At 42.8% G+C, this 26988-nt stretch overlaps 1 protein-coding gene across 3 annotated transcripts in view; it reads left to right on the plus strand.

The window, feature by feature from the left end:
• The window catches only part of LOC137545351 (protein mono-ADP-ribosyltransferase PARP14-like), a 245744-nt gene that overhangs the window by 45477 nt on the left and 173279 nt on the right, over positions 1-26988 (plus strand). The window contains exons 4-6 of one of the 3 annotated variants that reach the window (XM_068266480.1): positions 10076-10276; positions 13662-13892; positions 22803-25057. In XM_068266480.1, the coding sequence (XP_068122581.1) occupies positions 10076-10276; positions 13662-13892; positions 22803-25057 (2687 nt within the window). The remainder of the gene's footprint in view (positions 1-10075; positions 10277-13661; positions 13893-22802; positions 25058-26988) is intronic. The other 2 variants (XM_068266481.1, XM_068266482.1) reach the window with 2 other exon arrangements.

The raw sequence follows: 26988 nt of genomic DNA on the forward strand, positions 1-26988 counted from the left end.
CGCCTGGGGCAAGGTCAGGTTTTGGCGCCTAAACTGCCATTCCCCATCCAAATTTTGCCGCCTTTTTAATAATTCAACAAACTGCGCCTGGGGCAAGAGACCCGCTTGCCCCCCCCCCTAGATCCGTCCCTGCGCAGAACTACTACCGCCTGCATGTTAACTGGGTAAAATGACATTGTTCTGTGTTTACAAATGTTTTTCCTTTGAATTTTTAAGATCGATTTTCTCAAATACTATACTGTCTTTTTTAAATATTTGTTTTGTGACCTGCTCCCACATGCATAACATACATGCAGTTTTGGTGACGATAGCGTGTAAGGGTCATTTTTTTTTAAAGAAAATCTGTAATGAAAAAAAACCTTTCCTGGTGGTACTCACCTTGGGTGGGGGAAGCCTCCGGATCCTATTGAGTCTTCCCTCGTCCTTCTCGGTCCCACGGCCGTGGCGAAAATCCTCACGGAGCGGCGGCGATGTAAATATTTACCTCCCGGGCTCCAGTGCAGGCGCAGTATCTGCTCTCCGCTCGGAGATAGGCGAAAATAGCCGATCTTCGTCGGGCAGCACTACTGCGCAGGCGCAAGTCTCCTGCAAGTCTCCTGCACCTGCAACTCTGCGCCTGCGCAGTAGAGCGGACTCGACGGAGATCAGCTATTTTCGCCTATCTCCGTCAGAAGAGCAACAACAGTGCCCCCGCTGGAGCCAGGAGAGGTAAATATTGCACAGGCTGTCGGATTTGTCGCCTGTGCGTTCTGGGGGCTGCAGCCAGGGCCGGCCCTAGACTTTTTGCCGCCTGAGGAAAAAATGATTGCTGCCACCGCCGCCGAGCTGGAGGGGTAGCGGGCAGGGCGGGGGTATTGGGCCTAGCGGCGGGGAGGGGGGTCGGACCCCCCCCCTCACCTGGGTCCCCCGTCCTCCGATCCCCTCCAGCCTTAAATAGATAAGAAGCGCAACTCGTAAGAGGCAGTGGGCGGGGAGGACTCACCTCTTCCTCGCTCGATCCAGCGTGCGCTCCACCGACGTCCCTTCCTGCAGCGCCGTCCACTTACAAAACAGTGGGCGGCGTTGCATGAAATGACGTCAGTGGAGCGCACGCTGGATCGAGCGAGGAAGAGGTGCGTCCTCCCCGCCCACTGCCTCTTACGAGTTGCGCTTCTTATCTATTTAAGGCTGGAGGGAAGCGGAGGACGGGGGACCCAGGCAAGGGAGGGGGGGGTCCGACCCCCCTCCCCGCCGCTAGGCCCAATACCCCCGTCCTGCCCGCTACCACTCCAGCTGGGTGGCCGGCTCCCCGCACCCACCGATGGGCGGATGCCGCCCCTAGAAATTTGCCACCTGAGGCAAAAGTTTCACCCCGCCTCATGAGCGGGCCGGCCCTGGCTGCAGCGAGACCGCCGTGGGACACAGGAGAATGGGGGAAGCCTCAATAGGATCCGGAGGCTTGCCCCTACTGAGGTGAGTACCACCAGGGGAACTTTTTTACAGTACAGGTTTTCTTTAAGTTATGCTTAATCATGCAAAATGATGAAAGGATTATGCAAAATCAATTGACTGTCCAAATCATAATCCTGCGGTTCCGTAATTGCGAAACTGTACGCAACGATTTGTGTCATCGGAATTAGCAGATTGCGATCATTGCTCCTCCACAGGGGAGAACATGAAAACGTAAAGTACAGAAAAGCCAATCCTCATTTTTTAGCTCTGCTTTGAAGTTTAAAATTCCTCACTTATTTTCTAGTAAAAACTCATTCGTCCACAACAAGGTCTTCCACTGAAATGTGACTAATTTATCAGAATCCTTTTCTAACGGAATGCAGTGGTTAGTTGGATTTGCTTTAAAGTGTACCTGAGATGAGGCCACTTTATACATACCTGGGGCTTCCTCCAGCCCCCTCCAGGCTGATCCCACGCCGTCATCTTCCGGCTCTCCGATCACCCGCATTGGCCCCAGAAAATGCTCCAGTCGGGGCCAGTCCGGCCAGGCGCGCACCCCCATCTCGCTTCCATTGTCAGGAGCGTTCTGCGCCTGCACAGTAGTACTGCGGAGGTGAACATGGTGTCAGAGCGCACTCGCGGCCACGCAGTGCATGCGCAAATTTCCCATGGACCGGAGGACTTTCTGGGGCCAATTGCGGACGAACGGGGAGGCGGAAGAGGACGGTGTAGGAGCGATCAGGCCGGAGGGGCTGGAGGAAGCCCCAGGTATGTGTATTTAGTCTTTAAAAGCCCATCTCAGGTTCCCTTTAAGAAAGAAATTGGTGTGTGTGATTTTGGGAGATTTCATCTATCGGAAATTGAAATTGAGAAGCACAGAGCAGAAAACACCCCACTTGGTATCGAGCAGGGGAGAATAATTGTATGACAGTATTATGCTACCAAGTCTGATCTGCAATGCCCTGAGGGGGTGAGAGGGTGTTTACCAGGGGTCGAGTCCTGCGTGAACGTGGTTGGACGTCGTCCACCTGCTTTTTTCAGAGGGTGGATGCCATCCACCCTGGCATGTGTGGAGAGGAGCAGTGCAGAGAAGGAGAGCTGTGGCAGAGGTGGGGAAGGGGAGCCATCTCCCCCCTCCTTCCCTCTCTCCCTCCCTCGCTCTCCCCTCCAGAACTAAAGTGCGACGGCTGGCAGTGGGCGGGACTTACCTCTTCCTCGATCCGAGCGCTGGGTAAGATCTGCGTGCCACTGCTCTTGTCTAGACCAGACCAGATTAGCTGCAGCGCATAGCTCCCTCTTGCACCGGAACGAGGAAGAGGTAAGTCCCGCCCGCTGCCAGCCGCCCACATATTAGTTCTGGAGGGGAGAGTGAGGGATGGAGAGTCCTAAGGTGAGGGAAGGAGGGGGGGGGGTGGCCCCCCTTCCCCACTGCTGATCCTACAGTTCTCTTTCCACTGTGCTGCTCCCCTCATGCTGGGGGGGGGGGGGGCCTGACTACCTATTCTGGGGACATATACCCCCCTGACTACCTATTCTGGGGACATATACCCCTGACTACATATACTGGGCACATATACCTCTGCCTTGCCTACATATACTGGGCACATATACCCCTGGCTACATATACTAGGCATATATACCCCTGGCTACTACATATACTGGGCACATATGCCCCTGGCTACATATACTAGGCATATATACGTACCCCTGACTACATATACAAGGCACATATACCCCTGGCTACATATATTGGGCATATATACCCCTGGCTACTACATATACTGGGCACATATGCCCCTGGCTACATATACTAGGCATATATACGTACCCCTGACTACATATACAAGGCACATATACCCCTGGCTACATATATTGGGCACATATACACCTGGCTACATATACTGGGCACTTATACCCCTGGCTACTTATGCTGGGGACTACTATACTCATGGCTACTTATACTGGGGACACCTACAGACCTGGCTACCTATGCTGGGGGTACCTATTTTGGGGGAACTGCTGTCAGATTATCTGCATTTTTGTGGAAACGCTATTAACAGACTAAGTGTATTTTGGGGAAGAGCTGCCAGATTATGTATGTTGGGGGAACTGCTGCTGCCAGATTACGTGTATTTTGGGGAACTGCTGCCAGATTGTGTATGTTTGGGGGACCACTGCTGCCAGATTATATGTATTTTGGGGAACTGCTGCCATATTGTGTGTATTTGGGGGACCACTGCTGCCAGATTACATGTATTTTGGGTGTTACGTGTATTTTGGATGAAACTGCTGCCAGGTTTTGCGTATTTTGGGGAACTGCTTCCAGATTATGTGTATGTTGGGGGAACTGCTGCTGCGACATTGTCTATTTTGGGGGAACCACTTCCATATTATCTGTATTTTGGAGGAACTTCTACCAGATTATGTGTCTTTTTGGTGAAATGCTGTCAGATTACATCTATTTTTGGGGGATACACTACGGCAGAGCTCAAACTTCCCCGGCAGACCTTTTACATCACTGCTAAGGTCATGTATATTTGGCCCCACCCGTGACCACGCCCACATTATGCTTGACCACGCTCATTTTTTGGCACGCCACGGTTTTTACGGTGAGTCCCCTCACCTCTTTTCCCAGGACTAGACCCCTGGTGTTTACAATGTCTATATATTGGCCTCAATTGACTAAGCGTTATCAAACAGTTTATCGAACGTTTGATTATTTACCTCATGGGTAAAATCTAATTTTTCTAATTCTCTAACGTGTGATTTATTGAACATTTTATCGATAAAACATTTGATAAATATAGAACAACTTAGTGAATTCAAAATTAGATTTTACTCATGAGGTAAATTATCAAACGTTCGATAAAGTGTTTGATAAAGCTTAGTAAATTTTTTTTTTTTTTTTAAATTTTCAAATTTTTATTAGCAGAAAATAATTATACAACAATAAATTGAGCAACATTGACATCTGCTAAATTTTTAAATAACATACGCATATTTTAACATTCAAACTCCCTTGAAATATGCACAATAGAAATAACATGTCAAGGTAAACTAACACAATATGAAAATACAACAGTATTAACATAAAAGTAAAAACAATCAAAGTAGGTTCTAGTCCCTCAATCTTATTTACTGGTGGGTCAGAATAAAGCTATTAAATGTATTATAATAAGAAGCATTATATTATGGATTAGCATAGATGCCTCTCTTAAAATTATGGCATATATTATGCGTTCTTTCTTAATCTATTCTCCATGGATATATTTAAGTTATATAAGGAAATAACTTGAGAAAGGGATGGGGAGTCACTTGATTTCCACTCACACACTATTCGATGTCTGGTGGCACAGATCACCTGAGAAATTTCAAGCCTGTAATTCAGTGGAATTTCATCTATGCCTATATGTAACAGAGCCAACTGAGGAGTTAGTTGGAAATCTTCCCAAATGTTTTCTAAAATAAAATGTACTATTTCTTGCCATAAAGTACTAATAAAGGGACATTGCCACAAAATATGATAAAGAGTACCTATCTTCCCACAATTCCTCCAACAATTAGGCGAATTATTTGGTGCAAATTTGGATACAATTAAAGGAGTAACATACCATCTTAATAAAATTTTATGAAATGTTTCCCAATGTGTTATACACTTAGAAAAACGAGAAATATGTAAAGAGGCTTGCTTAATATGAAGGATTGTTATTTTAGTTTGCATTTCTATTGACCACTGGTTAGTGTAACATTGGAGTTGATGTTCATTCCCCTTAATGAGTTCCTCATAACAAAGCGAGATGCCTTTTTTAAAGGGAAGAGTAGCACAAATATATTGTAATAATCTTTTGGGAACCAGGGGTAATTTGTGTTTTACCTTAGACCAGCAGTGCTTTAATTGAAGAAATGTATAGAATTCAGTGATTGGTAAAGAATACTTCTTAACAATCTCTGAAAACAATAAAAAAATACCATTTTGGACTAATAAATTAATACTAGTTATGCCAGATTTAATCCACCTATTTAGATTAATAGTGTTAATTAAATAAGAAAAGGTTGTTAAAGGGATAGAAGGTATCATGACTTCTTCACTTTTGATGGATTTAATCAGGTATCTCCAAGCTGAAATAGTGGATTGAATTGTGGGAAAAGAAGGAATTTTGATAGTTTTCTGTATCATATTAGCTAAAAGATAACTCTTTAGATCACCTTTAACGAGGGATTGTTTGATTTGTACCCACAATGGAAGATCAGTACGTTGATGCCACCAAGCTTTTGATATCCCTATGTTGCATGCATAGTACATAGCCCTAATGCAAGGCACACCCATCCCCCCTAACCGTTTAGGAATCATTAGTACTGTAAGCTTTGTTCTATGTCGTTTGCCATTCCATATATACTCAGTTATGATCTTATTTATTTCCTTAAAGAATTTTGGTTTAAATCGGAATATGAACTGTACGAAGTATATAAGTTATCTTAGGAAGGGTTTGCATTTTGTAAGCTGCTAGCCTGCCAGCCCAAGAAAGGCTATTTAATGAAATGTTTTTAAGTTCTTTTTTAATTTTTTGTAGAAGAGGGGCATAATTTAATTTATAGAGATCATTAAAATTTTTGGAGAGTGTAATGCCAAGGTATTTTATTGAGTTTGAAACCCAGGGAAAAGTATATTTACTTTGTAATTCTTTAATAATTTGGTTAGAAATATGAACCCCCAAGATAAATGATTTAGAATGATTAATTTTATAATATGAAGCTTTAGAGAAGCTCCCAAGAACCTCAACCAGAATTGGTAAAGATATTTTGGGACTAGTAATAGCAAGGATGGTATCATCTGCAAATAACCCAATTTTATGATGATATTCAGCTATTTGAATACCCTGTATTTCGGGGTTATCTCTAATGGCAGTTGCTAAAGTCTCCATTATTAGAGTAAATATCAATGGGGAAAGAGGGCATCCCTGTCGTGTCCCATTAGTTATAAGAAATTCTTTAGATGTGAATCCATTAGATGACACTACAGCCGTAGGATATGTGTATAATGCCATTATCCCTTGATGAATATTTCCCACTATCCCAAATTTTTTAAGTGTTGCTGAAAGAAATCCCCAATGAACCCTATCAAATGCCTTCTCTGCATCTAGAGAAAGATACAGAGAAGGCACCTTATTTAAATCTGTATAACGTAATAGGTTTATGAACCGTCTTGTTCCATCACTGGATTGCCGACCCTTCACAAAGCCCACTTGATCAAGACCAATTACAGTAGGTAGAATCTTTAGAAGTCGCGTAGCAATAATTTTTGAATATAATTTAGTATCTCCATTTAGAAGAGATATAGGCCTATAGCTAGAAGTAAGACTATCATCTTTATCTTGTTAGGGTATAATAGAAATTCTAGCTAAGAGGTATTCTTTAGGCAATGCACCTTTCTGAATGAATGAATTAAACAAATTACATAGTCTGGGAGCCAGAAGGACCTGAAAAGTCTGAAAATAATTGTTTGTAAACCCATCTGGGCCAGGAGCCTTATTAGGTTTCATACTTTTTATGGCAGCAATTACCTCAGAAATCGAAATGTCAGAGTTTAAGGTGTTCAGATGATCTATAGAAATAGTTGGTAAATTTAAAGAGCTCAGAAAACTATAAATAATATTTTCGGTAGGTTGAGGAATACTTTGATCCAATTTCAGATTATATAAATCACTATAATAATCACTAAAAGCATCCACTATGAACTTTGGATTATATAATATTTCGTTTGTATGAGGATGGATTATACTCTTAATTCTAGCTCTAGCTTGTCTATGTTTCAATATATTTGCTAATTTTTTATTAGCTTTATTACTCTGTGAATATTGGGAGAGTTTAACCTTTGATAGCATATATTGATAATCATCTTGTAGTAAAATCCTCAATTCCTGTCTGAGCTTAAAGAGATCCTCATGCAATACACTATTAAATTTGTCTTTTAAAGAACTTTCCAAAGATTTTATTTGAGTTAGGATGTTATTAACTTTTTCTAATTTATTTCTCTTCCTAGTGGCTCCCAGCCTAATCAATATACCTCTCAGAAAAGCTTTATGAGCAGCCCATACTGTAGAAGTATCCATCTGGTCACTTTCATTAATAGAAAAAAAATTCTCTAAGTTGGTCACTTATATATTGTCGACTATCTTGTGTGGCAAATAGTGAGCTATTCATCTTCCAAGATCCTGTTGAAGGTTGATGTTTGTTGGACCGTAGGGAAAGTGTAATAGGGGCATGATCAGACCAAGTGATCGGATGAATTTGTACATCCTTTACAGACTGTAGCAATATTCTATCTACTAAAAAAAAATCTATTCGGGACCAGGATTTATGAACATGGGAATAATATGAATAATCTTTTTCATTAGCATGGAGAGTCCTCCAGGGATCAAAGAGGTTCTCTATATGGAGGGTTTTATTTAATGAAGGGACCTTTATTCTATTGGGATGCGTAGAATCTAGTTTTGGGTCAATACAAATATTGAAGTCCCCTGCAATAATAAGTGAACCTTGTGCTTTAAGTTTGGCTTTATGAATGACTGACTTAATAAATGTTAATTGTCTCGTATTTGGAGCATATAAGTTTACAATTGTTATGGGTTCATTATCTATAATGCATACAATAATGATATATCTACTTTGAGAATCTTTAATGATCTCCTTAATATCTACAGAAAGTCGTTGATGAAAAGCCAATAACAGTCCTCTTTTCTTCTTATGAAAATTGTTAAAAATAATAGTTGGATATTCTTTTAGCTTGCAATAACTTTGTGTACTATCAGTTAAATGTGTTTCTTGTGCTAGCAAGATATCTGGCTTTAAAAGCAATAAATCTTTATTTAAAGCAAACCGTTTGAAGGGTGAATTTAAACCATTAACGTTTATAGAACTAAACTTCAGCTCCATGTTAGGTTGATGTAATGCTTGGAAGTTATAAAAGAGAGGAAAATAATGTTGTTATTTCTGACAACCATGTTGACTGTTAGCTTATGATCTAGAAAAGATATGCTATTGTATCTAATAAAAAGAATTTGGGCAGAACCTAAATAAACTAAACAAAACAAAAACTGTAACAGGTATGTAAAAAAACATAAAACCACTTTGATGTTTAGAGTGGCTATTAAGTAGAGGGCCATGGAGGACCTAATAATATGATCTCTCCATATATAGCACATGCAAATGGCAACCAAAGTCACAGATACCAAAAGATGTCACCTAACCACCATATGAAACTTCACTTTTTAGTACGCCAGTCAAAGGGATTAACACTTCTTTGAAAAGGTGTCTTGCTTGTCGTAATAGTTGCAGAGGTGTCTGGTTTAATTTTCCAGCTTTTAAAAAGGCAGAGCCCTTCTTTAACATCACTTATGACATGCGTTGATCCTGCTTTGGAGATTAACAGTTTAAGGGGAAACCCCCATTTGTATTTAATCTGATGATTGTTTAAAGTGGATGTGATGACTCGCATATCTCTTCTGAATTTCAATGTAGCTTGTGACAGATCAGGATATATTTGTATATGCTTGTACTGCTCCGGTAGTGCGCGGGACTTGAACATGGCTTGGAGTATATTATCCTTGACGTGGTAGAACGCTAATCTGAGTACTACATCTCTTGGAATATTATCAGGTAAATGCTTGGGTTTTGGAACCCTGTGTGCTCTGTCAATTATGATTTCTTTCTCAGGTGTTTCAGGACTCACAATCTTGAACATTTTTATCAGGTATGGCTTTAACTGATCACTAGATATCAATTCTGGTATCCCTCTAACTTTAAGGTTCTGACGTCGGTTTCTATCTTCCAAATCGATAATTTTACGCTTCATCTGGTCAAATTCTTCAGCATTATGTTCTAGTGTGTCCACTATCTTATTATGCTCAAGAGAGAGTGCATTAACCCTATCTTCAGTAGTTGATATTCTATCCTCCATGTCAGTAATAGATGCATTAACAGAGCGTGACAATGAAGAAATGTCAGCAGCCAGAGATTGTTTCAGCAAAAGTAACATATTCTTCATTAAATCTTGTGTTAAAGGCTGATCATTAGTTTGTAACTCCTCTAGTAAACAGTGAGATGTTACAGCAGCTGTTTCCTGTGAGGGATTTATGACAGCAGACTCTAGCTGGAGAGAGGAATCGCTATGACCTGTGAGCCTCTGCCTGGATTTTACAGGGCTTCTTAAAGAAGGTGAACCCTCCGGAGGAGTTTCTGACCCCTCGTTAATGTTATCTAGAGCAGAGCTAATGATTTGTGGCTCTGAATGAGCCGTTTGATCTGTTTTCTGTACTGCGTCATCTGAGGCCTGAAGTAAATCTTCAGTGTCAGCATCATCTTGAGTATGTGAGACGGAGCGTCGTCGCCGCTCTGTGAAGAAATCTGTTAATTTCTTAGGCTTGCCACTATTCTTTTTCCTTTTGCGGTTAGCCTCCATGTCCATCGGCTGTTCCCCCTCCAGATCATTAATCATTTTGTCACTAATTAGGCTGATTAGTGCCGCTTTAGATGGTTAGATGAGAGAGCTCTCTCTTCAGGCAGCCATCCCTGCGTGCTGCTAGCCACGCCCCAAGCTTAGTAAATTGAGGCCTATAGTATGTGATGTAATTTCCTGTCACATCAGTTACAGTGTCGCCCAAAGAAGATGAGGCATCATCCACCCATTCCACCTCTAAGATCCTCATCGAGAACATCCCTGAGAGCTACACAGATGATATGCTGAACATGCTACTGGAGAACATCAGTGAGAAGGAGCAGAATGACTTCTATGTGGAGACAATGCGCCAAATCCGATCTGCTGTGGTCACCTTCACCTGTGTGACAGGTCAGGCACAGAGTAAAGCCAGAGATGGCTAGCATAATTTCCTGAGGTTCCTGTGAACAACAAAAGCAAACTTTCATACTGTTATAACATGCCAGCTAGGTGAGACATAATGCCCATCAGGAGAGGAGGTCATCCAAGGTTCTCTTAGGGATGGCATATTATGCTTAACAAAGCAATATAAATTATCTCACCGCTGCAACCCGATCATTTCCAGCACCAGTGAGTCAACCAGTAACCACCCTTATCCACCTAGGGGGTACATTCAGTGCAACAATAGAAAGACACTTTGTCAAGTGCTTGATAAAGACTGCACTGGTCAAAACGTTGTGCCCTGCACTCTGTTACTTGCAATAAATTGGCCAATTGGTCTTCCAGGTAGAGATCCAGTCTTTCTGTTGTTGCATATTATGCTAAACACTCTATAAGTATTTATTAAGTTCAATTGAAATCACTTTACGGACAGTCCTAGAACTGCTTACACTTCATATCCAAACAAAAATGAGGAAGCTTCATCTCCTCTTTCTGTTTTCTGGTGAGCAATTCTACATTTTTATTTCTGATTAATTCCTACGCATTTTTTAGTGCAGCTAATCCACCTATTTAAGCCAACCATCTGGCTAATTGTCCACCACTACAGTACATCTACTTCCTCTGTGACTTCATCCAAGCCACGAGGACGTAGATATATGTCTTGTAGCTGAAGCAGTGCTGTGCAGGGTTGGGCTTGTACACCTCTGGCACTATCTGCTGCAGCACTAGTTGGTGAATGGGAATATATGTTCCCTGAGCCAATAAGATTGATTTTCACCATTAAAAGCACTTTTATTTTCTCAACTCATAGTGAAAAATACACTCTGTGGCATAATTTCAGAATCAAATATCCTCACCATAAATTGTGACAGGAGCATACTCTTTGTTTAAGTTTTGTAATAAACTGCACAAATCGCCAAACAAAATGTGTGCTTTTTTATCTGCAGTAGTGCTTTTCATTTTTAAACTGGAATTGTTAAAACTGAGAACTAATGTGTTTTTTTTTAATATCTTTCCTCTTTTTTTCCCAAATTAAAATTCATAGAAATCAAAATTGTTTGAGGGAGAAAATGCCATACAATGAAATCCCAGTTTGTCTTGAAAAAAATATATATATATTTCATTTAGGTGTCATAAGAATGGATAAAGTTATTGCTGATTAACCAGTTACTGTATTATGTACAGTATATCTACCCCCCTGGAGACTTCATCTTAGCTCCAGGGGCGTAGGTATACGTATCTCCGCTGCAACCGCTGCTGCATGTGCTGCCACTTGGCCCCGCGTGCACTCCCACACACATGTATCTGCTTGTTAGCCCGGAGATCAGTGAATGGGAATGTAGTTCCCATTCATTGATCTATCTGACTGCCCATGATCAATGAAACCGTCATCAACGAGATGCCCTTTTCAAAGACTAGAACAGAAAGTGTAAGCTGGGGTGGACATCTTCTAGTGGCCAAATAGTAAAATTAAACTTACATAAACAACCCATACACATCGTATTAAATAAAATACCCATTAATTAAACCCTTACCTCCTGTCAAATAGTTACCAAAACAAAACACTTAAATAAAAAAAAAAAAATTACATTTAAAAAATACATAAATAGTTACTTTAGGGGCTTAACTTTTTTAATATGTATGTCAAAACCTTCATTTCCAAATAAAATATTGTCGCCATACATTGTGACATAATTTAATTGGTATAATAACCGGGACAAATAGGCAAACAAAATATGTGGGTTTTAATTACTGTAGCACGTATTATTTTAAAACTATGATGGTCGAAATCTGAAAAATAATTTATTTTGTCAATTTTGTTCCTATTATTTCCATTAAAATGCATTTAGCATAAAATAATTCTTAGCAATATGTACCACCAAAAGAAAGCCTAATCGGTGGCGAAAAAAACAAGGTATAGATCATTTTGTTGTGATTAGTAGGGATGCTCGGAAAATTCCGCGGAATTATTAATTCCGTGATTCCGGCCGGTATTAGATTAATTCCGATTCCGGTAGTCGGAACAGAATTCCTATACCTCTCAAACGGAATTCCGCGGAAAGTTTATAATTCCGGCAGAATTTTCCGGAATCTCTCTCTCTCTCCTCCTCCTCCTCCCTTCCATCCATCCATCCATCCATCCTCTTATATCATCCAGTAGGGAATTGCAGATTTTCAAAACAGCTTATATACCATAGCTGGGATTTGAACCCAGGACTCCCAGGTATCTGTCTTACCCTCTAGACCATGAACCACACTACATGGTAGTAGGTATCTGTCTTACCCACTAGACCATCAACCACACTCAGGGCCAGGCCGAGGCAGAGGCTGGAGAGGCTCCAGCCTCAGGGCGCAGTGTAGGAGGGGGTGCACAATTCATTCAGCTGTCATTCCCAATTGTGTTTGAAGCAGAAAGAAATAAGAAACGGTGATACATGGCAGCGACTGCAAGCCAGATAACTAGGTATTAAGGTGTTGGGGGGGGGGGTTGGGGGTCCTGGGGCACCTCTTAGTGGAGGAGGAGGAGGAGGAGGAGGAGAGAGAGAGAGAGAGAGAGAGAGCTTTTAAAATTTTTCCGACGGAATTCCGTATACCGTGGAATTCCGCGGAACTGGTCCGGAATACCGTTGGAATGAAACGGTAGCGGAATTTCGGATCGGCGGTATGCAGAATTACCGCGGAACGCTAAATTGCAATTCCGAGCACCGCTAGTGATTAGTCGTGATAAACTTATTGGCCAATGAAAGGGAGGAGCGTTGAAAGGTGAAAATTGCTCTGGTCCATAAGGGGAAAAACCCCTCAGTGGTGAAATGGTTAAATAAGGACATAGCTAAAATATCAAAACTGCTCTGGTCCATAAGCGGGAAACAAGGTCTGGATGCAAAGTGGTTATACAGATGTTCATTGGTAAAGTCTATGACTGAAGGCCTCTGCCCTGCTTAGGGGAGGTTATTCCAATTTGACGTACAGTATATGGCTCCGCTTCTTCCTCTTCTAAACCATGGAAAACAAAAGTTTGCCTTCTTGAAACAGAAGGTATTTGTAATAATTCAGGTTGGGGTGAGCATATGATTTCTCCCACAATTAATCACTGCTGAATATGCAGATCATCCTTTGTTGTCCCTGTAAGCTTGCCATGCCTTCGGAACCGCAGGAATGCAATGATGTGTCAGCTTGTTAGTTGTACAGAGCTGCACTAATCCATTGTGCATGCAGACTGTTTCTGAGTGCATGGCATGGATTAATGTGGCTCCTTAATTCAGTCAAGTTTTTCAGCAGATTTGTGGAGGGCACCAGCACAGAGTAACAAAGACTTGTCTGTGTAACAATACAATGTGATTTGCTCTTCTGACAGATGTGGAGGCCTTGATTGAAAAGTTCTCCACCAACCCGAGGGCAAAGCAAATGGCAGTGAAGCACCTGGATGAAACCAGAAGCATCAGAGCTGAGGGGATCCCACCCAACACACCAGAAGACCTGGTCGCATTTTACTTTGAAAATGAAAGGAGTGGCGGAGGGAAGGTGGAAGAGGTCGTCATGTTACCGGATGAAGAGGCTGCTCTGGTTAAATTTCTTCAAGCATCAGGTGGGGAAATAGTTCATAATATCCTCCTGGTTCTCATCTCCCACCAGTGCTGCTTCCAACACAGAAGTTCTTCAGATGAAAGAGGGCCAATTGTGATAATATTAAACAATACATGATTAAAGGGACGCAATAGACAAATATATGCGCGCTGCGTGTTACAACCCAGACTAAAGGATATTATGTCCAAAGTGAATCAGTTCTCCAATGCCAGTGTCTGACAATGAAAGGAGAAAAAGCTCTCTCAGTGGTGGGATTTGACAAGTGTCTGTATCAGAAAGAGGAGAGAGAAGAGAGCGCCTCTGTGGCGCAATACCTTTTTATTCAGTTTGCAAATTGCAAAAGAAATGCATGTACGGGATCGCATAAATTTGCAAGCATATCTCACATGCTCAGTGTTCCACTCCTCGGATGTGGCCAGCAGGGGGACATCAACAAGAGTCCATGGTAGGTCAGGATTCTGACTTGACAAAGACACACTGGTGTGTCGAAATGCATCGTCATTATCACCCGGCACACAGAGCTTGCCTGGACTCCAGACCTGCCACATACCCTTGTTGATGTCCAGCACTGGCCACGGTCAACGTCCGAGGAGTGGAACATTGAGCATGTGAGATATGCTTGCAAATGTATGTGATCTTGTACGTGCATTTCTTTTGCAATTTGCAAACTGAATTAAAGGTATTGCACCAGCACCACAGAGGCAGTCTCTCCTCTCTCCTTTTACATGATTAAAAGGACTCTGAGCTCTGCATAAAAATGAAATTCGGACTTACCTGGGGCTTCCTCCAGCCCCACATAGCCCTGTGAGGTCCCTCCTGGTTACTTCTGTAGTCCTGGTCCCGGCTCTGGTAATCCATCTACTTTGGCAGAAGTTGCCCAAGCGCACCCCCGCCACGCACGCTGCGCGTCATCATGTAGGCCGGTGTAAGAGTCCTGCGCATGTGCAGTTCATTGTAAACATGGCAGGGGCGCACACGGGACGAAGATACCGGAGCCGGGACTAGGACCACGGAAGGGACCAGGAGGATACTTTGGGACCTTGTGGGCTACGGTGGGGCTGGAGGAAGCTCCAGGTCCCATGTTTTCCTATGGCACCTTTCACACTTAACGTGTTTTAACTGAAATCTTCTCCCCAATGCACTGCTATGGAAAAAACGCATACCAACGTGCACTAACACATACCAAATGATTAAGTGTAAAAGGGCCCTAAGGGTTGGATAAAACGTGTAAATTAAAAAAATGCAATCTTTGTGAGAGGTCAGATAAGTAATTAGGAAAGTCCAACCCAGAAGTAGTGGATTTACAATACTTTAGTTCATAATAAACACAAGCAACTGCTTTGAGAGCATTAAAAAGGAACTCGAGGTGTGAGACCTATTAGAACTGCCATATTTATTTCCTGTTAAACAATACTAGTTGCCTGGCAGCCCTGCTGATCTTTCTGGTCAGAAGTGTCTGAATCACACACCTGGAACAAGTATGTAGCTGATTTTGACAGATTTGTCAAAGACATCTAATCTTCATGCTTGTTTTATTATTTACTGATACTGTTTTTAGAATGAACACTTAGCCAATTGTTTTATGCCTCCCAGTTATTCCATAATACAGCCCGATGAAGCGGCTCACACCTGTGAAATGCATCACACTGTAGAGTGTACAATAAAGTTTGGTTTCTGAATTTGACAATTTAAGTCATCAATTGGGATGTAATTTAAGTCCATCGTTACCTCCCGTTTGTAAACTGTTCTTAGTGTATATCATCCTTCCTGACACCTCTGTTTTACTATTTTCTGCAAGTTTAGTCCACCCTTGGTGGAAGAGTATTACCCCTTTTACTTCTGATCTACAGAGAGCAACTTTTGTTTCTGTTTCAAACTCAACACACATGAATAGGGTCTCAGGTATTTGTGTAGCTGCATCAATTGCTGCACTCCTAAGTCGAGCAGTGCTATCATCATAGTTTAAAGCATTTAAAAATATTTAATGCAGTACACTTTATTGTCACCACAACAGAGTAGGTTGAAAAGCAAAAAGCATAGCGGTATCGTAAAGAGGAAAAGCATGCTGACTGATGATCATACTAGGGTCGCCCAAAAAGGGCTTTATATACAGGCAAATGTTTGCCTACTTACTTCATTATGTTTACAGTTCTCCCTACCAACTGCTGATCATTCAACCACCATCTATCCATACGTACCCTATCTAGGACACACTTAAAGGACTACTATTGCCAATAAAAAATAAGCAGTTAAAAGCTGACAGAACCAACAGGTTTTACACCAGTCCATCTCCTCATGGTGGATTCTCAAGTTTTCTTTGATTTCAATAGCATTTCTTGAACGGCAGTTGCTAGTCTAACTGCCAAAATAGTGTGCAATTGAGTAGGGAGGGCTGGCTGGTATCTTACTGTTTCGGCAGTTAAACTGACATTCAGGAAGTGTTTCGGAAAACAAAGAAAATCCAGAGGATCCCCCATGAAGAGATGGACTAGTCTTCAACCTGTCTGTTCTGTCAGCTTTAAACTGCTTACTTTTTTCTCGATTGTGGTCCTTTAAACTCTTACTTTATCTCCAAAGGGCACCTGCCTATGGCATATTACAGCCTTATTTCTGTATAATCTCTCTGATCCATCACTCGTGATTTTAGTTATTATTCCTTCATGTTATCTGCTTGTCTCTTCATCCAAACTCTCTCTCTCTCTCACCACATCTACACCAATCACAGGATAACAACTTCCTATTCTCAGACACGCACAGTCTACAGACACAACCACCAACTACATCAGCTCAAGAAAGAGAAAAGTGTAGCAGGTGTAAGATCAGTAACACACTCAAGTGCGTCCCACACCTCTCCCACTCCTTGTAATAGTGCCTATTTCACTTTTACTCATCCTGTGTAGCCTCAACAAGTCTCCTTAATTGTCTTCCATGCGTTTCCATTGCGTTCGTGCCTTTTATTTTCACATAATGTAGTCCTTTTACTAATCCATTCATCTAATGCCGGGGGCGGGGGGACCTTGAGGGGGGGGGGAGCTCCAGCTAAGTATAAACAACGGCTAGTGAACCATCTCAGGTTCACTTTAAAATCTTCTTTTAACAGATTATTAGAGAAAATAGTTATTTCGTACCAAAATGTTTCTACTATGGGACAGATCCACCACATGCGTATAACCGTTCCGCCTGTCTGGCCACACCTCCAACACGCAACTCCGCAATGGGTGTATTTATGGATGTCTTCTGGGGTTAATTACCACCTGGTAGTTGATTTGTTACAGACAGCAACTTCTTAACCCAAGTGGGATCAAGTTCCCCGCCTGCCTTTACAGTGGTTGCCTTAGCGGCAACCTGCCTTTGTGAGTATTATTTCACGCAAAGAATTTCTCATCTATACTAACCATAACAAACTACTTTATTGTGGGCATTCACTGGACTGTAAATTGACATAGGGTACAAAACTGGATAAGGCTTCTGCCTCCAGAAGAACATCACAAACAGATAAATATTATGGGGGGGGGGGGGGAGGTGGAAGAAGGTTAGCACTCAACACATTTGAAAGACCATCTTTCACGGCAAAGCAATTTGCAGATACACCACGCCTCATCAGTTTATGCTTTCCAACAGGACAGGCTGTCACAAGAGTGGCAGGTGTAAGATCAGTAACACACTAAACTGTGGGTCTTCTTTCTTTCAACCCAGCAAAAAGATATGAAATTTGAGAATATTTCAGTTCTTCTGACATTTCTATTTCTGAAGAGAATTCCAAGTTACAAGAGTGATATTGGCACCACCGTGCAAGTAGTAGAGAGAGGTGGCAAGGAAGACACAAACAAACCAGTCGCTGTACACTTCACACGTCACCCCCAGAATTTTGAATTGAGGGTAATGGTTATTCCCCAAGTCCCTGTGTACCAAGACTGTATGCATTCCCTGCCGACTTCTTTCCTTTTGTCTCCTCCCTGCTGCTCCTATTGGTTCCATGCTTCTGACTTTCTTATTGGCTGCAGGTGAGACATACCGGTATATCACATTATTATTATTATTATTTATTGTATTTATAAAGCGCCAACATATTACGCAGCGCTGGACAATAAATATATACAATGATACAAGGATGACATACATAGGGTTATACACATAGAACAAAGTTATATATACAAATTGTACAAAATACATGATCATGCAATATGGGCTGGATAGATAGGCCCAGTAATACAAGTACAGGCTGTCATAGGACAGGAGCACATGATCCTGTAGCTTACACTAGGGAGTGGAGGACCCTGCCAGAGGCTTACAATCTAAAGGGAGGGGTGGAAACACTAGGGGGGGCTGTTAAATATTCAGTAGAGAATTACTGTGTAGTAGGAGGTGGGTAGGTCATCATAAAGAGGTGGGTTTTGAGGGCTTGCTTGAATGTGTTGAAAGAGGGAGCAAGTCTGATGGGTGGTGGAAGGGCATTCCAGAGGGTGGGGGCAGCTCTTGAGAAATCCTGCAGGCGGGCATGGGAGTGTGAAATGCGCGGGGTGGTGAGGCGAAGGTCGTTGGAGGAACGGAGGGGGCGACCTGGTGTATACTTGTGAACAAGCTCCGAGATGTAGGTAGGGACGGTTTTGTGCACAGATTTATACGCCAGGCATAGAATCTTGAAACTTATCCTGAGACGGATAGGGAGCCAGTGCAGGGATTCACAAAGGGGAGATGTGAATGCAGAGCGGTGCGAAGAATGGATGAGTCTTGCAGCCGCGTTCATCACTGATTAAAGGGGGGCAGTGCGTTTCAGGGGGAGGCCAGAAAGGAGGGAGTTACAGTAATCAAGGCGGGAGATGATGAGGGCATGGATGAGCAGTTTGGTCGTGTCCGGGGTTAAGAATGGGCGGATCTTGGAGATATTACGGAGGTGGAAATTGCAGGCTCTTGTGATGTTTTGGATGTGTGGGATGAAAGAGAGGTCAGAGTCCAAGGTGACACCCAGACAGCGGGCCTAGGAGGTAGGGAGAATGGTTGTGTTGTCGATTGTGAGGTGGAAACCTGGGATGGGTGCAGCAGCATGGGGTGGAAAGATCAGGAGCTCAGTTCACATCTGCATTGGGTAGCTTGGCTCCTTGCCTGATGCCACCCCCCATCCTCTCTGGTCTGCCTTTGAACATGATTGATGGTTATGGTGCATACATCTTCACACCGGCTCTTGTTTTGTTTTTGCGTTTTAAATATGCTCACATTTGGGGTGTAATGAAAAAACAGTGGTAAAATAAAGTCACTCAGCAGTAAAATGAACATAGCCAATGATACTTCCATCTAGCAGACTGCAGACCACACAACACAAGGCTTTTGTAACTGAATCATATCCATGGTTGTGGCAAAACGAGAGCAGTAAAAAAAGGGCGCCGGCAGCTAGTGGACGAAAAGGAGGTTGCCATTCACTCCCATAATAAATATCATTTGATGAGCAGCGAACAGGAAAAAAAAGGGCGCCGGAGATTATTAACGTTTTATAACTGCGCAGTCTGCGCTCGTCACAAATCAAGTTGACAAATATACTAAACATATCTATCATATTTAAAGAAAACCTGAACTGAAAATTAACAGTCAAAATAACCATACACAGGTCATACTTACCTTCCGTGTAGTCTACTCCTCAATCTCTTTCTCCTCTCCTGCATCCTGTTTGTCTACTGTGATCATTGGAATTCTCTGTCCTCCATTTTGAAAATGGCCATTACCCCATAACAGCTTCCTGGTCAGCACACTGTTATACTGTTATATCACCCACTTGATCCATAGGGAAGCATGGACATTACCTTGCACATTCAGTTGTAACTGACAGCTGCTGATATATAACTGACAGCAACTGGTATATTTCAGTTCTGACAAAATATTTTCAGAATTGGAAGGGATCACTGTAAGAAAAAAATGGTGAGCTTCTGAAAGGAACTGACAGTGAGGTAAGTATGTCATATTCATTTGCAGCTACGTCATGTGTTTATTTTAAATAATTTTACTCAGTTCAGGTTTCCTTTAACTAAACCGTTATTGAAAATGTAATCCCTTACTGTTTGTAAAACATTATTATCCACATAATAAAGCAATCAGTAAGTAAATCGTAATATATATTTTTACAGTCACTATTTGTAAAACATTATTATCCACACAATAAAGCAATCACTAAGGGAGGTCTTAAGGTTAGGCCCCACCAGGGGGGTGGTTAGGGTTAGGCAGCACCAGGGGGGTGGTTAGGGTTAGGCACCACCAGGGGGGTGGTTAGGGTTAGGCACCACCAGGGGGGTGGTTAGGGTTAGGCACCACCAGGGGGATAGTTAGGGTTAGGCACCACCAGGGGGGAGCTTAGGGTTAGGCACCACCAGGGGGGTGCTTAGGGTTAGGCACCACCAGGGGGGAGCTTAGGGTTAGGCACCACCAGGGGGGTCTTAGGGTTAGGCACCACTAGGGGAGTGGTTAGGGTTAGGCACCACCAGGGGGGTGGTTAGGGTTAGGCACCACCAGGGGGGTGCTTAGGGTTAGGCACCACCAGGGGGGTGCTTAGGGTTAGGCACCACCAGGGGGGAGCTTAAGGTTAGGCACCACCAGGGGGGTCTTAGGGTTAGGCACCACTAGGGGGGTCTAAGAATTAGGGATAGATAGAGGGAGGGTTCTGTGTGAGTGTAGGGTTAGGTTTAGTTGTAGTAAAATGTTAGTAATATTTACTAATTACTATTATTACCAGTTATTTTTCATTTTTACAAACAGTATTTTCAGATTTTATTACATGAAGAAACGATAAATGAAGGTTATACACAATATTATACAATTATAATGATTATACATATATTATCGTTTTTTTAACAAACGTAATTATAAGTTTCACTTTCAAAACAGGGAAGATTATCGTTTTCACAATTTGTGATCTCATACATATTATTTAATGTTTTTTTAGTTTGTAAAACATTATTGTAAACGAAATACAACACAATATTTTTATAAACGTTATTGCCACTGTACACCCCCCGCGCCCTTTTTTCCCGATGCCCATTTTGCATGTACGCTCACAACATCTTCTGTTATAAGCCTAGCATTTCCGGCTTGCATGAAAAAAGGGCGCCGTGAAAAAAGGGCCCGACTTATTAACGAAATTTGCTAACAAGAACCATTGTTGTCAAGCTTTATTAACGAAAATACTGTTGCAAAAAACAAACGAGAAATAATAACGAATAAATATTAATGTTAAATGTCGGTAAGTTTTTCGTCAATACTGCTAAACCCAACCCTACCCTCACACAGAACCCTCCCCCGGTGGCAACTAACACTAACTCCCCCCCCCCGGTGGTGCCTAACCCTAACCATCCCCCTGGTGGTGCCTAACCCTAACCACTCCCCTGGTGGTGCCTAACCCTAACCACCCCCCCGGTGGTGCCTAACCCTAACCACTCCCCTGGTGGTGCCTAACCCTAACCACCCCCCCGGTGGTGCCTAACCCTAACCACTCCCCTGGTGGTGCCTAACCCTAACCACCCCTCTGGTGGTGCCTAACCCTAACCACCCCCCTGGGCGGTGGCTAACCCTAACCACCCCCCTGGTGGTGCCTAACCCTAACCCCCCAGTGGTGCCTAACCCTAACCACCCCCCTGGTGGTGCCTAACCCTAACCCCCCCAATGGTGTTGCCTAAAACAAACCGCCGCCTGGGTGGTGCCTAACCCTAACCACTCCCCCTGGTGGTGCCACTCCCTCTGTAGAAACACCCTTTTACATATATTAACGATAAAACCTTTGAAAACTTAAAATCTTTACTTATTAATGAAAAAATATGGCAAAATCTATACCGTTGTAAACTTTTAATACAATAACTACCTCAAAAACTATAATGTTGTAATGTTATTAACGAAATTTTTCGCAGCGCCTTTTTTTCTGCTTTTTTTCGCCGTACGAACGATAATTGCATTAAAGTCTATGGCGGCGCCCTTTTTGGCCACCCTCAGCAGGCGACCTTTTTTCCTGCTACCGAAAAAAGGGTGCAGTGAAAAAATGGCCCAGCTGGATTACGAAATGGCGCGGTTGGATAACAAGATCTTATAATGATAAACATCGTTGTCAAACTTGGTTAACGATAAATACCACTCTAATAACAGATGTGAAATAATAACGAAAAGATATTAACGTTAAAAATCGTTACGTAATTCAACAATACAGCTTAACCCAACCCTACTCTCACACAGAACCCTCCCCTGGTGTTGCCTAAAACTAACCGCCACCCGGGTGGTGCCTAACCCTAACCCCCCGGTGGTGCCTAACCCTAACCCCCCCCCCCTGGTGGTGCCTAACCCTAACCCCCCCGGTGGTGCCTAACCGTAACGACTCCCCTGGTGGCGCCTAACCCTAATTACCCCCCCCCCCTGGTGGTGCCTAACCCTAACCACTGCCCCTGGTGTTGCCTAAAACTAACCACTCCCCCTGGTGTTGCCTAACCCTAACAACGCCCCTTTTACACATAGGAACTATAATATATTTGATAACATAAAATCTATACATATAAACAATAAAATATGAAACTAATTATATGAAAATAATATAAAAACTATAACGTTGCAAGCTTCTAAAATGAGAACTACTTCAAAAACTATAATGTTCTAATGTTGGTAACAATATTTTATGGAGGTGCCCTTTTTTTCTGCTTTTTTTGCCGTATTAACGATAATTGCATTAAAGTCTATGCCGGCGCCCTTTTCAGCCACACTCACCCGCCGCCCTTTTTTCATGCTTCTGCATTTCCCACCAACCTGTCCATACATGCACGGACAATGGCAAAGATAACTATAGTGGACTTGTATTGGACGTCTGTACTGTACTAATATTTGTATCTCCCTCCTCCTTCCACCACACCTACAATTATACTAATTAGCTTTTTATTGATTTGTATTACAGTTGTGAAGATGGTGATGTCAAAGAAGCACATGATTCTGGATAAGCCAGTATGTGTTTACCCGTATTACCCATCTATTGGACAATGTCTGATTGGAAAGAGAGAACCTTGTACAGAGACACCTGACTCAGAACAATTTCCCATAAGTCCACAGATACTGCAGTTCATCTCTGAGAATGCAGAAATAAAACAGAACATAGAGAAGCACATGGCGAAACACAACTGTGAAATCACATGGCCAGATCCAGGCAACACCTCACCTGTCATAAGGCTATCACTTCCCACCAACCTGTCCACACATGCACAGACAGTGGCAAAGATATCTCCAACATGGACCACTAATGTCCAGAGAGAGTTCTCATCCCTCATGTCAAAGTACAAAGTCGTACAGTTTGATCTGAAGCCACCAGTCTGGGAAGCCATGAAAGGAAAACTCCCCACATGTTTAGATGCAGATGTCCTCGTTAATACAGACTTTGCTGTAGAAAAGGTCTTCATGGTGGGCAGCTTAGAAGATGTTAATAAGAATCAACCGACCCTCATAAAACTGCTAGAAGAAACCAGAAGGCAGCTGAACAGCGTGGAGGAGGAAGTTCCTCTGGATCTCATTTCTTATAAGCTGATGGACATAAATGGTCTCGGGACAAATCTCCTGACACAGTTTAAAAACGTACAAATTAAATATGACCAGATCACAGATAAAGTCAAACTCTGTGGGCGAAAAGATGAAGTATCGGCTGCCAAAGCCTTCATTCTCAACTCAAGCAAGGACCTCAAATCCAAACTTATTCATCTTGACCCACACATCATTCAATTTCTTAAGTCGGTAGACAATGTGGAAATGTCCCATAATATTCTTTTAAGTAACAACATTACAGCAATATTTGAGATTGAACACAATGCAGTGAGGTTGACAGGACTCTCAGATATAGATCTGATGAACGCTGAAAAAGCAATAAAAGAAGAACTGGTCTGTAAACAGATTTCTGCTGAGAAGTCTTTCATCCAGAGCTCCGAGTGGGGACGTCTGCTGACCTCTCTTATGGAAACATTTAATGCTAATAGTAAGAACATTTTCATTGAGCTGTTTCCTGTAGGATGTGGGTATGAGGTGGTGATTACTGGTCGGTTCTCATCAGCAGTAGGAGCCTACCAGAAAATTCAAGAAAATATGGAGGGAAACATGTTGACACGTGAAGAAATCAAGCTGCACTCAGTGGCTGTTTTGGAATTCATCAATCAGGAAAAGAAGCAAGACTTGGATAAAATTCTGAAGAATGTGACATTTTCTGAGAAAAACAACTTCATTTTCTTATCTGGTGCGAAGCTGGCTGTTGACCAAGCAGCAACCTATATAAAAAATATGTGTTCTACTCTTCACTGTGATACATTATACATTGATAAACCAGGGGCCAAAAAAACCTGTATCGAAAATGAAAGTATGTACGTCACTATGGCCAAGACGATATTCAACTGTGTAATACACTTTCAGAAGGAGGGAGGTGCTAGAAACTCTCATGAACTTGATGGTAAGCCTCTGAAGCAAGTCATGCTCCAAAATGGAACCACAGTTGCTGTATATAGAGGTGACCTGTGTCATCACAGTGTTGATGTCATTGTATTTGCATCAGAAGAAGATTTAAAACCTATCAAAGAACCTGCGCTGGCGATTGTGAAATCAGCAGGACTCAAACTTCAAACAGAATGTCAGAGTATTGTTCAAAGGAAAGGAACTTTGAGAGCAGGAAAATGTGAAATGACAGGTGCTGGAAGTTTGCCTAGTAAGAAAGTAATCCATGCAGTCAGCCCCGGATGGGACAACGAGGCAAAAGTTAAGTGCGAACGAAATCTACGTAAAGCTATAACCACCAGCTTGGAAAAAGCTGCAGACGATGGTCACAGCTCCGTTGCAATTTCTGTGGACACTTTTAGAGGTTCTGGAATTCCTGTAGACATATGTGCAGACAATATAATAGAATCAATCAAATCCTACATAAAAAATGAAGCCAAAGCCACCACCATCAAACACATTCATCTTGTAGCCAGTGATGAGGACACTCTAAAGGAAATCACCAGATTATTGATGGAGGAGTTTGAAGAGGAAAATGTACAAGTCAACCCGAAACACAGCATGAAAGGACGCCAGAAGAAAATGACAAAGAGGGAAGGAGCAACCGGCAAAAGGGACAGCTCAATGGTGTCCACTAAAGAAGGCTTAATTGTCACTATAATACAAGGGAACATTGAGGATGCAACAGTAAGTATGACTCAGTTGAGAAATGAAATGTGATTGCTGAAGTATCTATAAAAAGGCCAACATCTACTTCAAGTGGCCGAGGCCTAAACAATTAAGGTAAATACTTAAAGGAACACTATCAATTAACATGTATTTTAACCTGGGATTCAGAGAGTTCCTGAAGTGTTGGTAAAAAATGATGTATACATTTCATTTGCTTATCTCTTCTGTTTACTGTAACAAAAATGCCTTTCACTCTGAACTGATCAAGTCTGCTCTAATCTGACGGCAGAGTGAACCATGAGGGGAGGGGCAATTCCCTCACAGTGCATCTGTTAACCCTGTGTGTGAGAAAGCTCTAACTAGCTGCAGCTGCCTGTGTCATGTGTCTCTGACTGAACTGCCTGAAGAGAGCAGAGGAAATGTAACTTAAATAAACATTTGTAATTGTCTGTGACACCGCAGCTTTTCATACTTTTTTTTGCTTTCCGAACAAAATACTCAGCAGTCTGTTATGCATAACACAAAACAACACTGGCTGTGCATTCAAACAGACACCCCCACTGCAATTGATTTGTCCCATTAGAGCTAAATCCTACTCTCAATAAATTAAAGCCTTTGCCTCTGATATTTAACATGAAAAGTAGGAAAATGTTTACAGAGCTACTTAGACATTATTTGTACATTGTCACTCGGGTATTGATAGCATTCCTTTAAGTAAGGACAGGAAAGCCAGTGGTTCCTCGAGAGGCATCCCACACTGTCCTCCGTTCCTCGGTGGCTGCCCGGGATCCTCCTGCATAACAGACCTGAGCTACTCTTGCTAGGCTGGCACTAGCGCGCATGAGCGGCTCCGGCTTATTGTGCAGATGTAGCAGTAATTGTGCAGGCGCCGTATGGCTGTGCTTGTGCCTAAAGAGGGATCTGGTCCCGATGTAATTACTAGCAGGCCCTTGTTGGTAATTTTTAGGGAGCTGACGCTCAGCGATGGGGGACCAGAGGACGGTGTGGGATGCCCTGGTAGGATCCAGAGGGTTCCCTCTCCTTAGGTAAGTATGTGTTTTTTCATACCCGAGGTTTGTCCCAGGTAGATTTTCAGTCCTCTCAGTATGCCTCATTTATATTAAACATATAAACAAAAAAGGCTGGGCTTATTTAGCTTAGAAAAGAAAGGGCCAAGGTGTGACCTGATTAACATGTATAAATACATCAGAGGGCAATACAACAGCTTGGCAGATGAGCTTTTGTCCCTAGGCTAGCTCATAGAAGGAGGGGAGATGAACTGTGTATGGAGGAACGAGGAAAGGACCAGCTGTGTAAGCTTGGTTAAGCTGGAGAATATCTTACCACAGGAAGTAGTAATGGCAAGTTCTGTATCCGCATTAAAGAGACTCTGTAACAACAAAAACCTCCCCTGGGGGGTACTCACCTCGGGTGGGGGAAGCCTCCGGATCCTAATGAGGCTTCCCACGCCGTCCTCTGTCCCTCAGGGGTCTCGCTGCAGCCCTCCGAACAGCCGGCGACAGAGCCGACTGTAGCTTCAATATTTACCTTTGCTGGCTCCAGCGGGGGCGCTGTGGCGACTTTCGGCACGGAAATAGACGGAAATACCCGATCTCCGTCGGGTCCGCTCTACTGCGCACCCGACGGCGATCGGGTATTTCCGCCTACTTCGGCGCCGACAGCCATCAGAGCGCCTGCGCAGGAGCCAGGAAGGTAAACATTGCGTCACGGCTGTACGGAGGGCTGCAGCGAGACCCCCGAGGGACGCAGGACGGCGTGGGAAGCCTCATTAGGATCCTGAGGCTTCCCCCACCCGAGGTGAGTACCCCCCAGGGGCCGTTTTGTCGTTACAGTTCCTCTTTAAGAAAGGGTGCAGATGAATTCTCAACGTTGAAAGACACCCTTGGTTATGACTTCTAGATGTGAGAAGATGATGCCTTCTTCCAGCT

This window comes from Hyperolius riggenbachi, chromosome 2 (assembly GCF_040937935.1).
Source record: "Hyperolius riggenbachi isolate aHypRig1 chromosome 2, aHypRig1.pri, whole genome shotgun sequence".
NCBI classification, from domain to species: Eukaryota; Metazoa; Chordata; class Amphibia; order Anura; family Hyperoliidae; genus Hyperolius; species Hyperolius riggenbachi.